The sequence below is a fragment of the Amblyomma mixtum genome, chromosome 10 (genome assembly GCF_055824585.1).
Source record: "Amblyomma mixtum isolate Tamu chromosome 10, ASM5582458v1, whole genome shotgun sequence".
Classification (NCBI taxonomy): Eukaryota; Metazoa; Arthropoda; class Arachnida; order Ixodida; family Ixodidae; genus Amblyomma; species Amblyomma mixtum.
This window is the reverse complement of record NC_143021.1, coordinates 158,360,667-158,377,072: the sequence shown is the minus strand read 5'-3', so window position 1 is coordinate 158,377,072 and position 16,406 is coordinate 158,360,667. Positions and strand designations below refer to the sequence as shown.

The window sequence follows — 16,406 nt, the reverse complement described above, 5'->3', positions numbered from 1 at the left end:
CATACTTGCGCGTCAAGTAACTAATGAGGATTCATGTATTTATTCATAAGTAACCAATTGTTCTCGGTGTACAGTTGCATTTATAGTTACTATAGTCGGACACAACTCAAGAAAAAAGCGGCATTTCCCCTCAAAGGATCCCCCTCCAACCATTGGCGTTGACTGATTTTCAGGACGTTGTGGTTAATCTCAGTGAATGACATTACAAGGAGTGGCACATGAAAGGCGGCTAACAGCGACTTACTTAAATGGACTAACCCCGGAGTGATGATAATCAGTTGACTCCATTGACTGGTGGGGGACCTTTTAGGGGAAATGCCGCTTTATTTGAGTAGTATCTGACTAGATCAACATAGAAATATTTATTACATATTCTGATGTTCTCAGATCTCCCATCTGGCTTTGATTAGAGGATCTTGCCAAAAGGATGTAGTGCGACAGCTCATGAAAAGAGTCATTACCGATGAGCTAGCCAAAGACTATTGCCTGACTGGCAGGAAGGGCAAGAGGCCATTCACGGAGTTGAAGCTCATGAACATGATCATTGGTTTGTACAAATTGTGTTTTATTGTGGAAAGCCCTTATCATATCACAATAATTCCAACACTTTATAGTTTGTCATGAAGGAGTCATGAAGAGAAATGCTTCATGAATTTATAATTTTCTGGAAGGCAAATCCACAGAACAGTTCCTTTTAGGACATGATTCAAAACTAACCGTGCTGAGGCATATAACAGACGAAAAGGTAAGCATCTCAGTGTGTACATGTTTGGAATTTGTAACAGAAGTTGTGGAAGTGCAGTTTTGTACTGTAGCAGGTATCGATTTCTAGCGTTACTTATGTAATGCTGTGATACTGTGTCATTGCAGCATCACTTCGGCTCTCTTGCCCATCTGGCAAAGAAGTGCATTTGAGGCGTGACATTGCCGATCACTTTCGCCACGCACCGGCACGCTGCAAGAAGCAGCAAGTCAGAGCCAATGTTCCCGATCTGCGTGTGGAAGCTGGGTTAGTTGAATAGGCTTATGTGCAACTCTTTAGAAGAACTCCTGCTGTCACAAAATTCGGCGCATTTTAGAAATAAACAAAGAAAAACCGCCGCGCGCACGGCGTCTCGCCGGCGCGAGCCCAACGGGAGAGAGGGAAAGCCCCCGCCGGCGTGTGCCTCTCTCTCCACCGATACCTCGTGCGCGGAGGTTATGAGTCCTCCACGCCGATTTTTCTGGAACATCCGAGTTGCTTCTACAGCTGACGGGGGGAAGAGGGGGAAGCCTTGCGTGCGCTAAGACATGTCCCCCTCCTCTGCACTCGGACGTCGGCGACGCCGCCACGACGGCGCCACGCTAGAACACGCTGGAACCTTCGCTAAACGACTCCTGACTCTGACCAATGGGGACGCGCGGCCGGCGAGAGAAAGAAAGGGAAACTACACTGGAGATGCTGTGTGTATGTGCGCGCCTACTGTGGCGCGTACAACAAACAGACGTGGAAGCGAGCCTATAAAAGAAGGCGTTGACCGCTATCAGTCAGTCCGAACCGCCGTTTAAGCTTCATCGAAGCGCGCCCGTTCGACTCCCGGGAAACACCACTCGGCCAGCCACGGACCAACGAGGCAACGGTCGCCAGTCTGCGGGACGGCATCGTCATGGAACTCTGGTCGTCGGACTGCCGCAGTGCCCGGTGAACAAATTGTGTTTTGCTTGTTTACCTCTCTCTTGTGTTAGTGCACTTTAGGTGCAATATTGCATTTGTATTGCATTCTCTCTCGAGTTAACTTTGCACGAAGTTGCATTGTTCTGTTAATCACTTTGTATGTGCGTGTACTAGTGATTGTGAAATCCTCTGTATCGTCTCTTCGCTATATAAACCTTGTTTTGTTTTGTGAACCTTTGGCTCCGACCCATTCTCTGGCTTGCGACCAGCGAAAGCTGGGCACCGAAAGCCCAAAAACCTCTTGTCACTTGGTAGCTGGTCTCCGCTGAGTTTGCCACGCTGAGTCGAGCGCATCTCCTTTGAGTCCGAGACCGCTACCCCCACACGCTCTAAGGGTGTCTGGGAGCTTCCCACGTAAAAGTGCGTGAAGTGTGGGTGACAATATATTCTGGCGTCCGCGACAGGACGTTTGGTGTTTGCAAGCACAGAGAACAGAGAAAGAGTTGAAGGAATTTACGAATCGTAAACGAGTGGTAGGAGCAGAGCGATATTGTGAGGTGCCGCACCGAAGCGGTTAGTGAGGTTCACCGTGGAGAGGTATTCATTGCCTTGAATGTAGAGTTCGGTCTCCAAACATGAGCTTCAAGGAGCTAAAGGAGCTAGTAGAGGCCGGTCTCCAGATGGGGATGACCGGAGCCGAACTGCGAGAATGGGTGGACCAGGAGAGAGACAGAGCTGAGAAAGAAAGAGAGAGAGAGAGAGAGACAGAGCGCTAGAGAAGCCGCTGAGGAAGAGAGGGAAAGGAAACGAGAAGAAAGAGAGAGAGAGAGACAGCGCGCTAGAGAAGCCGCTGAGAAAGAGAGGCAAAAGAAACGAGAAGAAGAACAGAGCGAACGGAAAAGGCGCGAAGAAGCGGCCGAAAGAGCTTTTGAAATAGAAATGGCAATCATTCAGAGGAAGATTGCTGAAATTCGGCGTTTGAACGACGTCAGGAAGCCTGTGGAGCTTAACCCCGTAGAGGCCGGGTGGAAGACTAACGAGTCAAATTTGTTGACAACCACGGAAGAGGTTGTAACTAGCTCCACTAGTGACAGTGAGGTTGTGGAACAGCCTGTTCCAGCAGATGCAACCACAGAGAGTGAAGAACAGACCGGAGTGTCGCTTCCTCAGGAAACTGAATGCGTAGCTGCTACCGAGGTAGTAGGCACTGTGGAGAAGGCCAGCCTGACGCCTCAGTCAGAGTGTGCCTTAAAGAAGTTGCCTCAAGACGACGAAAGAAGCTCGAGCTCCAGACAAATCACTGAGCTGCACGCCTGAGGGTTGCAGTAGAGACCGCGAGATAGAGCGGTCAAATGTCGAAGAGAACGAATGCTCCGACGTAATCATAGCTGAGGAGAGCGCACTCAGAGAAAACACGGAAACCGTTCCGAGTGAACCCTCGAGCAGCGAGGAGAGCTTTCCCGATGAGGAAGGCGAGGATATTTCTGCCTATGAGGAAGACGAGGAAATTCTTCCCGCTGAGGAAGGAGAAAGTGCAGTACAAGGAATGGAGCACCACTGCACTGAAACTGAGGAGCTCAGAAAAGTATCGGAGAAAGCTGAGGAAGCAACACTGAGCGAAAGTGAGGACAATGAGTCATCAAGGGCTAATGAGCCATGCTCGGAATGCCCCTCACAAGGAAGGCTCCGAAAGAAGAAAAAGGACTTGGAAAGAGAGGATAGTTCAGTCCACGAAGAAGAAGAGAGAGCTGGACCAATGGCTTCATCGCGAGATAAGAACTCGGATGACGCAACTAACATTGAAGCAGGTGTGATCCGTAGAACTTGGAAGAAGGAAAAAAGAAAGAGAAATGAGTCGGGCACCACAGAATCAGGTGAAACCGAAAAACAGAAGCCCTGGAGAAAATTCAGGCAGAAAACGGGAAGAGACAGAACCAAGCTGAAGACAGCCGAGCCGAATGCAAGTAAGCTGCACGAACATCGCAGCAAAGTGAGAAAGAAGCTGAGACGAACGAGCCCAGCCTTCAGCAAAGACTCAGTCTGGAGGCGCAAACGCTAACAGAAAAGCGCGCGCCGAGAAGGAGAACACAAGAACAGGAGCCGTCATGAGCGAACTGGCGTTAAATTTGTTGGCAACAGACGGGCTAACCACAGGAAAAGAGGAAGAGCTCGAGGTCTGGGCGCAGAACCAGAGAGGAGTACGAACAGGAAGCGGAGCCAAAACCGCGTTCGGAAGAGAAGCCTCAGAATGAGGCGGAAGAAGAGTCGAACTCGCGACAGAAAGAAAAGCCGCAGCCGCTTGCGAAAGAGAATTAAAAGCGCGACTGAAAGCTTCAGAGAAAAAGTCCCGTTCCGGGCCCGCTGCGTAGGCCAAACGTGGAAGTATAGGCGAAAGTATGCCTCATACTTGTGGGCTTCCTGTTGGCAATGTTGTGTTAATGTACTGCCTAATCGCAGTGAGTTTTATGTGCATTGTGAACACTGCATTTACGTATGTGGAAACATCATTGCATTGATGTATGTATCTTGGCATTCGCCATTGAATTTGTGAGCGCATGCATGGGCGCGCGAATTTTGTGTTTTGTGAATATTGTTACAGAATATTCTTAAAGGAAGGAGCAGTGTCACAAAATTCGGCGCATTTTAGAAATAAACAAAGAAAAACCGCCGCGCGCACGGCGTCTCGCCGGCGCGAGCCCAACGGGAGAGAGGGAAAGCCCCCGCCGAGCGCGTGCCTCTCTCTCCACCGATACGGCGTGCGCGGAGGTTATGAGTCATCCACGCCGATTTTTCTGGAACATCCGAGTTGCTTCTACAGCTGACGGGGGGAAGAGGGGGAAGCCTTGCGTGCGCTAAGACATGTCCCCCTCCTCTGCACTCGGACGTCGGCGAAGCCGCCACGACGGCGCCACGCTAGAACACGCTGGAACCTTCGCGAAACGACTCCTGACTCTGACCAATGGGGACGCGCGGACGGCGAGAGAAAGAAAGGGAAACTACACTGGAGATGCTGCGTGTATGTGCGCGCCTACTGTGGCGCGTACAACAAACAGACGTGGCAGCGAGCCTATAAAAGAAGGCGTTGACCGCTATCAGTCAGTCCGAACCGCCGTTTAAGCTTCATCGAAGCGCGCCCGTTCGACTCCCGGGAAACACCACTCGGCCAGCCACGGACCAACGAGGCAACGGTCGCCAGTCTGCGGGACGGCATCGTCATGGAACTCTGGTCGTCGGACTGCCGCAGTGCCCGGTGAACAAATTGTGTTTTGCTTGTTTACCTCTCTCTTGTGTTAGTACACTTTAGGTGCAATATTGCCTTTGTATTGCATTCTCTCTCGAGTTAACTTTGCACGAAGTTGCATTGTTCTGTTAATCACTTTGTATGTGCGTGTACTAGTGATTGTGAAATCCTCTGTATCGTCTCTTTGCTATATAAACCTTGTTTTGTTTTGTGAACCTTTGGCTCCGACCCATTCTCTGGCTTGCGACCAGCGAAAGCTGGGCACCGAACGCCCGAAAACCTCTTGTCACTTGGTAGCTGGTCTCCGCTGAGCTTGCCACGCTGAGTCGAGGGCATCTCCTTCGAGTCCGAGACCGCTACCCCCACACGCTCTAAGGGTGTCTGGGAGCTTCCCACGTAAAAGTGCGCGAAGTGTGGGTGACATCTGCATTGTACTAGAAACGGCACATTCTGTATTGACTTGAGCCACTTGACATCTAAGTGTTGAGCATATAGTGCCGAACATAAGGCATACTGTGTGGGGCAGTAGAGGTAGTTAAGATGCACGGGACATAGAGGTGACTAAGAATGTTTTGTTATTTGTACCTCTCTATAAGTAGTGTGAAATACTACCATACTGCGATCTATGGTGTAGCACATTTTAGGGGAAGAAAATTTGTGGGTGTCTTTGCTTCAAGCTTTATCTTTCGTATTTGTAATCCAAAAAAATATTGGCCCACTCCATACACAGTAGAATTCTATCTTGCAAACTAAGTTTTTGTTTCTTCATTACTTTTTCAGTGCAGAAACCTGAATATTAGTAGTTTATGTGTTTTTATTTCAGTCACCTCATTCGCGCGCTGGATGACCAAGATGCGTAATTGTGCCCAATAAATGTTTCAGTTGATTTAACATGTGTATCATTTGTAATTCTTGCACTATTGTTCCTGCATCTTTCAAGTGACAGGTCAGTAGTGCAAGTCTGTTTTAAAAGCACACAATCACTACTTACCATCTTTTGGCAGGTGATTTGCATTCATATATAGACGTGTGTAGCAGTTGACAAAAGGCAGCAGACATGCTTTTTGCATGATTCCTCTATCAGCTGTGACCACACCGTACATACTGTGGGCATGTAGTACTGCTCATTTAGCTTTTTATCCAGCTGCTCCCCGAGGAATGTGCATGCAGTGTAACAGAATACAATAAGGTAACGTAGAAGCAACGTTTTTCTGGGCGTTTCTTGTTGATCCAATGTCAACATAACATCACATCAACGTTCTCTAAACGTTGCAAAAACTTGTAGTGTAACGTTATCTGGTGACGAAATATATTGACATTAGCAACATGAAGGCAACGTTTTGCACTGACATTCTTGAACATTCAGACGTTTAAGCAATATTTTGCGTTGCTTGGGTGGTCATAACTAGTCAACTAATTAGTCATGACTAACTAGTCATTAAACAATCAACTAATTAGTCATCAGCCAATCATGGATAGTTATTGATCAATGATGACTTATTAGTCATCACTAATACTAATTAGTCATGAATAATTAGTCATTAACTAGCATGACTGGCTATTCATGACTAGTTAGTCATGGGTCATGACTAAGTCGCCCCATACCGCCTTCTGTGTGCCTACTGCAAGCTGCGTGGGAAGGCTTTCACCTCGCGCACTTTATACCCGTCAGACGAGCAATTTAGTGTCATTTTCAACGAGTGACACTCGCCTGTAGTGTCATTCGCATCGTGTCACACGATGAACTTTAATGACACTCACTGCTGAACGCACTCGGCAAGAAGTGAGTTTGGGGAACTCACTTCACTTTTCCCGAGGGACGAAGTGTATAGCCTCGGTTGCAGCGTTTCCTAAATTAGAGTACAACGCCGGCAATAAAAATGGCGTTTTATTGAACGCAGCTAATTTTTTTGCCCTCTTGTTGATGTAAACTTATTTGTGTTGCCATTAAATATATATACTGCACATATTCCGACATTCTTGTTTTCAGCTGGAATAATTTTTTAGGCAGCCGCAGCGGTATGGCTATGGCGGCTAGCATGGCGACCGTAGCAACCATCTGCAACCGTTTCGGTGTGACGGTGCAACAGTGCAGTGTTTGCAATCCAAGGAGGTTCTTTGTCAGTGCAGTGTGTGTGTGTGTGCAACATGGAGTTCTGCGCAGCGGCTGATACAAGAGAGCAGGCGTCTTGGTCCGAATCTGAAACATATGCCTTGATAAGGCTATGGGAGGATAGCGTGGGCGACCTCCGGCGCACGAAGCGTAACGCAAAAGTTTTACGCAGCCATCGCGGAAAAGCTGCAAGCAGCGAGCATCATGAAAGGCACCAAGGAAGTGAAAAAAAATTGAAAACATGGGCAATAAATATAGGTGAGTTATATGTTTGGGGCGCTCTCGTAAATTGGCATGATTTGCATCGCTTCCGTGTACGCTTTGTGTGGTTTTGAGCCAGCTTGTCCGCGTGCTCAATGATGCCATACAATGACGGCCTGTGGGGCAAGTTGGTGCATGACTGAAAAAAATACTGCGGCACAACGGCGACAACGCATGCGCATACAACACTCCCACATGTGCTGTCATTTTCTTGTGTTGTCGTCGTTGCGCCGCAATATTTTCAGTAATGACACCTAGCACGCTGCAAGTGCAAACTAAAGACTATTGTCAGTTATTTTCTGTATTCTGCTATGCTCACAGTCACTCTCGGGCATATTCAAAATCGATTGCGGCTTTGAATTGACACAGTGTCCAGCGAGAGCTGCAAATACAAGTGCTTCACGCCTGCTATTTACGTACAACTCATATAAGGTGCACATGTGTCAAATTATACACCTGTATATGCCTTTGTAAATTGCTCGCCGCGTGGAACTTTTGGACACTCAGTGCTCATGTTTGTCTCATGCAAAGGTTCCTTAATTCCCTTGTTTGCCCATTACGTTGCACCATGCCCAGTTCCTCATTTCAGACTTTAATAGTCATTGAAGGACAGGCCATGCATTACCTTGCGACATTTTTATATTTTTGAAACACTTTATTTACAGTAAAGGCCATGAGGTCAAGCAGTGTTGATCACAGCCTGTGCATTTGTTTTTGCAGATTTCTCAGTCGTGGGAAGACGACTGGGTCTGGGGGCATCACCTGGCGCTGTTACCGGGACCTGCACCGGTTCCTGGGCTCCCTACCAGTTAATGACTGCAGCTTGATGGAGGAATCAAGCTGCAGTGAGAATGAGACCGCTGAGCAGGTGTGTAGTCATGGAGACTGTTTTTGTTTCTAGTAAGTGCACAAAACGGTTTATGAGATTGATTTCACTGAATGCAGCGCATACTTGAAGCGACAGGGAACAGCATGCAGTACTGAAAAAATCCCATTATGCCGCACTTTGCATTGTCTTGATTTTTTTCAAACTACAGTACCCTGCAACTGCATGTAGAATCATCCCTGCTACTTTAACGCAGAACATATGTATCCTTTCAGATTTTCTCCAGCATGCTGGATGGAAGTGAAAGGGGGTCTGAGGAACCAGACGTCACACAGCCTGGAACTGAAGATGTTGCTGTCACAGCAGTGGTAGCAGATGATGCCTGCCCTGAGCCCTTCTCAGGGGCATCATCTGCTACCACTGCTGTGACAGCAACATCTTCAGTTCCAGGCTGTGTCATGTCTGGTCCCTCAGAGGCGGCGAGCTCGCCGAATCCACCTAGGAGGCAGCGGCCAGCTACAACAAAGGGGCTGGCAGCACAAACAGCGATCCTGCAGCAGCTGCTTGAGGAGCAACGGCAGCTACGTTGTGCCACGGAGCAGGAACGAGCGAAAGACAGGATACTCGAGGAACGCCAGCTGGCTCGCCAGGAACGCGCTGCCAGTCCGGAAGACAGGCTCATTGATGTCCTAGAAAAACTTTTGAAAAAATAAATGTATGAAGAATTGGATAAAACATCGCAACGGAAGACGAGACAAGAGAAAGACAAACACCAGCTGTCCCTCTCTTGTATCGTCTTCGGTTGCGCTGTTTTACCCAATTCTTCAAACATGTACCAACCAGCCCGTATTTCGCCTCTTCTGAAATAAATGTAGCCAGCATTCGAGATGTTTATTACACTGCTGAACTCGCAGCTTCACGCCACTATAGCCGGATACAACTCAAAGCGAATTGGCTTTTCCCCGTCATTGGACCCCCTTCCAGCTAATGGCGTTGGCCAATTCTCATGACCCAGCTAGCATGTCAAAGCAGGGAGTGGTAGATTAAAGGGTTTAGTCCTTTCCCTCCACAGTCTGAAAGAGTACCCCCTGTGCGTTGTCATGGTAGCAGGGTCACGAGAATCGGCCGATGCCATTGGCTGGAAGGGGGTCCTTTGATGGGGAAAAGCCACCTTGTTCCCGAGTTCTATCCGACTATACATTTCTAGATAGAAAACAATACTGCACATCAGTGCAACAATGAATGAAGAGATGAATTTCAGGAGTATTTTTATGGAATGTAGAAAAGTGATAAAACGAAAGAACATGAAAAAGTGCCTTTATACTTTGGTGCACCTCCACCAAATGAAAGGGGGTTTGCGTACTAGTGAACTCAGCGATACAGTTCACCAAACAGCTGAGCGGACGGCACCAAAATCACAGTCAGTCTAGACAGCCAGAGAGCTGGAGCTGCGCGCCGGCACACTTCGTCGTCAACTTCTTCGTCTGCCATCGAGGCAACCTGAGGCGCGTTCATAATAGTTCAGGCGCGTTCATTGTAATTCACTACAAAAACTGTGCATGGCAGTAGGCACAGCATGCCAGAAGCACGGGAGGCACATGGGTACTACTGCCTAGTAGTGCTACTCTGAAGGGATGCAGTCTCTAATCAGTGGCATGATTATCCACTGAATAATCAGTGGCTATAATTATCCACCTTTTTCCGGAGCCTGATGTAGGAAGGGCTCTCAGCAAGTCCATGCCGACTTGTTGAAACGCTTGCGAAGGCGGCTCAATGGGCTTGAGGAATCCGACTGGCTTCACGGGCGGGACCTTACGGCGCTGGCAACCCCGGCAAGTGCGGACGTAGTGTGCAACGTCATGACCCAGGCGACGCCAGTAGTACTTCTCGCTTGAAACAAGATGTTGTGCCGTTCTCACTCAGTGCACCTCGACGGATACCAATCCCGCTGCGTGAAGTTGTTCTCCAAGAACTTGAAAAACTCGAAAGCGACAGCGTCATTCGCCATATTGATAAACCAAAAAAGGATGGAAAGTATCGTTTGTGTGTGGATCTGACTCGACTAAACAAAGTGGTTCTCAGGGAAAGACACATTTTTCCTACTGTTGAACAAGTTCTTGGGCTCATCGGTGAAGCAGCCGCTTTTTCGAAGCTCGATGCAACTGCAGGCTTCCACCAAGTCAAGTTGTCAGCAGACTCGCAAGAATTGACAACTTTCATCACACCTTTCGGTCGCCATTCTTTTTGCCGACTGCCCTTCGGCATCACTTCCGCCCCGGAGTAATTTCAAAAGCAAATGGCCAGAATCCTTGAAGTTCAGGAGGGTGTTGTCAACATGATTGACGATATTGTTGTTTTTGGACGTACCAAGCAGGAACACGATGCAAGACTTGAGCAAGTGTTGACTTGTCTTGAAACTGCAAGCGTCACCTTGAACAAAGACAAGTCTTATTTTGGGGCCTTCGAGGTCTCCTTCCTAGGTGTCGTTGTCTCACCACAAGGCATCAAGCCAGACCCAGGCAAGATCGATGCAGTGTATGCAGTGCCACCTCCCACAGACGTTGCAGGTATCAGACGTTTACTCGGGATGGTAAATCATCTTGCCAGGTTCTTGCCTCATATTTCGGAAATCACTGCTCCGATACGCACCCTTCTCAATAAGAATGCTAGTTGGACTTGGCAGCATGAACAGGATGCTGCATTCAAAAAAGTCAAGGAATTTCTGACGTCTGAACGCTGCCTGGCCAAGTACCACCCATCATATGCCACAACAGTCTCTGCCGACGCCAGCTCTTTTGGACTCGGAGCAGTCCTGCTACAAGCACAACCGACTGGTGAGCGGAGGCCAGTAGCCTTTGCCTCAAGGGCAATGACGACTACAGAACAAAGGTACAGTCAAAAAGAAAAAGAGGCCTTGGCTACAGCGTGGGCCATCCAGAAGTTTGACGAGTTCATCAGGGGCATCACCTTTACCGTAGAAACTGATCACCTTCCTCTCGTGTCATTGTCTGGCAAAATGGAACTTGACGTGCTTCCTCCGAGGGTGCAAAGACAGGCTTAAGACAATGCCTTACCAGTTTCAGATCATGTACGTGCCCAGAAAACTGTTGGCTACAGCGGATGCATTGTCTCGCATCCCTCCCAAAGTGCATCCAGTAGACACAGTGGAACTTTTTGCTACCGAAGTCATGGCTTCTGCTCCAGATGTACTTCCTCTGAACATGCAGGATATCAGGTATGCCCGAAGTTGTGATGGAGAATGCACCACGCTCATCTCTTTCTGCCAGCACGGCTGGCCAAAGAAGTCGAAGATACCTCTTCACGTCTCAAAGTATGAATCAGTGAAGGATGAACTTTCTGTTTGTGATGGTCTTCTCCTCAAAGGCACTCGCCTCTTGATCCCCGCAGCAATGAGGCCGGCAGTCTTGACGCTTCTGCATGAAGGACATCAGGGCATCGGCCGCACCAAGGCCCTTGCTCGTGAATCTGTGTGGTGGCCTGGCATAACAGCGGAGATAACCTCCCTCGTGACCAGCTGTGAAATGTGCGCCCTGACTCGAGTGAATTCAGCGGAACCACTCCTTCCTACAAATCTCCCTGGTCGTCCCTGGGAAGTTCTGGGCATGGACCCCTTTCACCACAATTCTCAAACCTTCTCGATGGTAGTGGACTACTACTCCCGGTTCCCAGAGGTGGTGACACTGAAAAGTACAAAGAATAGGTACAACAGCTCCGGTGGTCATTGAGGCGCTCGAAAGCCTGTTCGCCCGTCATGGGATACCGCAACAGGTGAAGTCAGACAACGGTCCGCCATTTTCTTCACGTGAATTTACCGAATTTGCCGCATCTTATGGTTTCGACCACATCACCAGTAGCCCCCATTACCCACAGTCTAACGGAGAGGCAGAGCGAATGATCCGGACTGTGAAAGATACCTTCCGTAAGGCAAAAGATCCTCACTTGGCTCTTCTCAGCTATAGGGATACACCAGGTGTGAGTGGCTTCAGCCCGGCTCAGCTCCTAATGGGAAGGCAACTGAGAACTCGAGTCCCAAAGCCGGATGAAAAGCTTCGTCCACAGTGGCTCAAAAGGGAGGAGGTAGCCCTCAGAGATGATTCTTACAAGAAAAGGACTGCAAAGGACCTCAACCGACATCATCGCGTCAGGGACCTGCCATCACTTCAGTCTGGTGAGCAGGTCTGGGTTCGACCTGACCAGGTGCATGCTACAGTTTTGAGCAAGGCACAGCGTCCAAGGTCCTTCGTCGTCGAAACGGAGCGAGGAACGATTCTGCAGCGGAATCGTCGACACCTTGTTCCCTTTGTGCTGAGGGCAGCAGATCCAGCACTTCTCCAGCCTCACCCCATAACTCAAGAGGCAGCAGCACCTGATTGGCCGCCTGTTACAGCGGGACCTTCACGTCCTGGTGATGGTGTTGTGTTTACCTGTAGCGGCCGCCGTATAGTGCCACCGGACCGCTTGAACTTGTGACTGAGGGGGGGAGATGTTGGGGTCGCCACCTATGAACTTAATAGTGGCGCCCTCTAAGCTGAAGCGCAGCTAGGGGGTTTGTAATAAATCACTTTTGTGTTTGGTCCTGGAGCGGAGTGGTCGCCTGGCTCTTTTTCTTTCTCACGGCCTCCCGGCACGACAGCACGGGAACGCCCACGCAACATCCTCAACATACACCGTCACACTCTCGCTGGGAATCACTCGATTTCCCCACATAACACACTGCTGATCTACAGATAGCTCATTTTGCCGAATGAAATAAGGCATTAGGTCACCATCTGTGACATGTGCCGGTCAAACACTCATAGCACAGCACTTTCAACAATACTCTGTCAGTTCGAGTGCACTTCTGAATTTCAACAGCCGACAACGGCACTTCATCAACAACTGAAAGAAATGTGCATAATCCGAGACATCGTCGCTTTTCTGTACAGGGACTAACACTCTGTTTACAAGAGACTACAATTCAAGTGACACGGTTTACAAGAAAATGGCACCTGTCGCGCCTTGCAAAATACGGGGCTGCTCCCATCCTTCAAAACCGGCCTGACTGGACTACTTTTGATCAGCGCCAGAGTGGGCTCAGACACTTTTACGTACTTCTCAAGTATCGCCGCAACTTTGTCTAAGCACACACCATTCACACTTGACCAATCTAGCTTAAGAGCCTCCAGCCAGTCTCGTCCTAACAACGCAGTGTCGCTATTGTTGTGGGTTTTAACGACAATGAGCGGAAGTTGCTTGCACTGACCATTATGTTCGACTGGAACCGTCAACTTCCCTTTGACTGTTAGCGGCGACCCACCGTATGTCCTCAGCTTTATGTGGCAAGGCTCTTTAGGTAGACTGGGCCAGAATTTTCTGTATAGCGTTTCTGGCACAATGGAAACAGATGCACCCGTGTCTATTTGCATGGTAACATTCTTCTTGGCTACCTTAAGGCAGATTTCATAATGCCCTGGGCATTCTGCACAAGAATAGACATTGTACAACACTTGGTCACAATCCGCCTCCTCCTCAGCTACCGAATTTGCCGAGTCTCTAGACTTGAACTTGCACATTTTCGCCAAGTGTCCGTAATGCTTGCAGGCACGACAGTGATGCTTGCGAAATTTGCAGTTCGATGCTTCGTGCGCTGAGCCACTCCGCAAACAGTCCGGCGATTCAGACGCTCGGTCCTTGCTAGTCTTGCACCGCATGAAGTTGCACGCTGCTGTGGCCGTTTCCCACCGCCTGGCTTATGACGTACGGCGTCGACTGTACCTTGCACCCCCGTCGGTTGAAATTCCCGACTTTCCTTCTGCGCTAGCTCGATGCTTTATGCAATGTCGCAAGCATCCGCCGAAAACGTCAACTTGCTTCTCTTCAACAACTCTGCTTGCGTTGCACTGTCGCATAGGCACACTACAAAGCGGTCTCGCAGAGCCTCAACTCCACTGCATATGCTGCTATGGACTCTCCCTCTTGCTGGCATCGCCGATTAAATTTGAATCAATCTGTGATGACCATGGGCTTCGGTGCAAAATGACTTCGGAGCACTTCGACGAGTTCCGCATAAGTCTTGTCCTGTGGCTAACTAGGCTCTAGCAAAGTCTTCAGTGTCTTGTAAGCCTTCTTACCTATCGCCGCTATAAACAACAAGACCTTGAGGTTGTCGCTCACCCTTGAGGCCTTCAGGAAATGCTCGAACCTTTCCACGTAGGACCCGAAGTCCTCGTCTCCGTCCTCGACGAACTGCTCGAAAAACTTCCGAGCGTTGCCATCCCTGTGCCTCGCCAGAACGCTCTCCATGAACACCGGTGCCTCCACGAACACCACGATGAGTTTTACGCAGTCCAGTAGGATCCCATGCTCGTTGCCAATTATGTTGTAGCCGCGGTGAGCGAAGCGGAGGCAGAACGACTAAGCAACATGCTTATTCGGCATGCTGGGCTGTACGGATGAAGACTCACACACGAGTGATCTCCTCGCTGCCTTCTTAACAAGAGAGCAACGCTCCCCCTCAGCATTGCATCATCACACACGCACAGTCGATCACGTGACACTACATTCCAGTCGCGCACAATGCGAGCATGACACTTCAAGTAGCACCTGAAGAAGTGGACTGCGCTTGCTGCCAGAAAAAGCTCGCCAGTGCATCTCGTACTGCTTCACCTTGCGCATCACTCACTGTGGTGATGTGAGATGGTCGCCCATAGGCAGCATCAAGTGCACACACGTCCTGCTCCCCCACAAACGTTGTGAAGCAGGCAAGGAGCCCGGATTGCTTGTTTTGCATTTCTCAGTTTACATTCCATACTTTGTAGACCACAACGCGAACGCGCTTTCACTCGTCCAAGGGCATTTTCAACAATCCTCCTAGGCTTCGACAGGTTGGAGTTGAATGCTGCCTCAGGAATGACTCTGTCCGCATTCGCATAAGGCTTTAGCAAGTTGGCTGTCAGCGGAAAGGCCTGATCACACAAGATTACCGGTTGCACAGGCGTGTTCTCTATCACCACAACAGGAGAACGGAACTGCTCCCCTTCAACCACCTTGCGGAATCGCGAACGGCCGTACACATGGGCGTCGTGGCACCTGCCTGGACTTCCGTCGTTTATGTACCGGAAGCGGTAGCGGTGGTCAACCAGTGCCAGGAGGATGATACTGTGCCTGCGTGGAATTCAGAGAAAAATAAGTGGTACTGTGCACACAGACATCTTTTTTGGAACTAAATATAGTAACAATGAAATTCCTTCAGTGTCGCAGAGAACTTCCATATCTTGATGAAATTTCGATAAACTAACTATGTTAGAAAATTGACTGCACAGGTAAGGCTTTCTTCCAGAACTGAAGTATCAGGCGTAAGAACCATAGCAGGGATTCACTGTTTTCATGTGGAAACCCAGCTGATTGAAAAGTTATTACAAAAAGAAAGAGAAAACTTACCATCCCTTGTAGTTGAAGTAGTCGGCAGCGTGTTCCTTTGGTGGCGATACCGCGAAGTGGCAGCCGTCAAGGGCGCCGACGGCGAGCGGGAAGCCGTAGACAGCATAAAACTGTCGCATGTGCTCCGCCATCTCGTCATGACGCACCATGCGTAGCCATTTGGCCTCCAGATTCGCAAGGAGGACCCTGAAAAATTCCCTGTAAATTTCATTTACAGTGGATCGGCCAAGAGCGAATAGGTGCGCGATGGTTCTGTCCTCTGCGGATGAACCCAAACGGTACAGACCAACGGCGACTCGCTTCTCGACTGAAATTGCAGCCCGCATGTTCGTGTCCTGTCGTGACAACTCATGCCAGCACGACTCAACCGAGTATTTCAATGTCTTCTGCGACCCACGAAAGCACTGTTTGAAAGGGGACTCGCCCAAATTAGGCAATGTCTCTTCAAACCACCTTTCGTTTCTCTCGAAGGCCCATCGTTCTCTCGGCACTGTGGACGAGCAGCCAACGGTGACAGCGGCGATGCAGAATGCGTTCATCTGCAGTTGTTGTTCGAGATCGCTTATTCTGCTCGCTTGCTCGTCGATGGCTAACTGCAGTACTCGGTCTTCGGCAGGCCAAGGAATTAAAGCATACAAACCTATGAGAGGGTGCAATTACTTGACAGGTGTTGTGTTGGGTTTATTGGCGCATAAGCAGCTAAGGCTATCATGCGCCAAGAACAAGGTATGGAAAAAATATGCTTGAGCAGAGTTTGAAAACAAAGTGGATAAAAACGTTGGTGTAAAGGGCCTAAAAGTTATTTTACTAACTAGCTGATAAAAGACAAGAATTTTAAAAATGTCTGATAGAGAAACTTTTAAAGGTTGGG

The 16,406-nt window shown here is 49.1% G+C and overlaps 2 protein-coding genes across 2 annotated transcripts; one reads left to right on the top strand and one right to left on the bottom strand.

Annotated features, from left to right (window-relative positions):
- Nucleotides 1-11,908: 11,908 nt before the first annotated feature.
- On the top strand, nucleotides 11,909-12,697 carry LOC149327481 (uncharacterized). Its single transcript, XM_089564070.1, has one exon. It carries the CDS (start codon nucleotides 12,008-12,010, stop codon nucleotides 12,584-12,586), a length of 579 nt encoding a protein of 192 aa, XP_089420196.1. The 5' UTR covers nucleotides 11,909-12,007; the 3' UTR covers nucleotides 12,587-12,697.
- Nucleotides 12,698-12,873: 176 nt separating this feature from the next.
- LOC149327480 (uncharacterized) lies at nucleotides 12,874-16,183 on the bottom strand. The gene is made up of 4 exons (XM_089564892.1): nucleotides 15,536-16,183; nucleotides 15,079-15,259; nucleotides 14,270-14,509; nucleotides 12,874-12,885 (listed from the first exon to the last, which is right to left on the bottom strand). The coding sequence occupies exons 1-4, from the start codon at nucleotides 16,072-16,074 to the stop codon at nucleotides 12,874-12,876; spliced, it is 972 nt and encodes a 323-aa protein (XP_089421018.1). The 5' UTR covers nucleotides 16,075-16,183.
- Between the last annotated feature and the right edge of the window lie 223 nt (nucleotides 16,184-16,406).

What these genes read in the sequence shown, in the direction of transcription:
- LOC149327480 (XM_089564892.1), bottom strand. Translation starts at nt 16,074, where the DNA reads ATGAACGCATTCTGCATCGCCGCTGTCACCGTTGGCTGCTCGTCCACA. An exon ending in TACTTCAACTACAAGGGATG is followed by an intron (nt 15,260 to 15,535) that starts GTAAGTTTTCTC and finishes AATTCCACGCAG; the next exon opens with GCACAGTATCATCCTCCTGG. An exon ending in AGAACACGCCTGTGCAACCG is followed by an intron (nt 14,510 to 15,078) that starts GTAATCTTGTGT and finishes CATGTTGCTTAG; the next exon opens with TCGTTCTGCCTCCGCTTCGC.
- LOC149327481 (XM_089564070.1), top strand. Translation starts at nt 12,008, where the DNA reads ATGATCCGGACTGTGAAAGATACCTTCCGTAAGGCAAAAGATCCTCAC.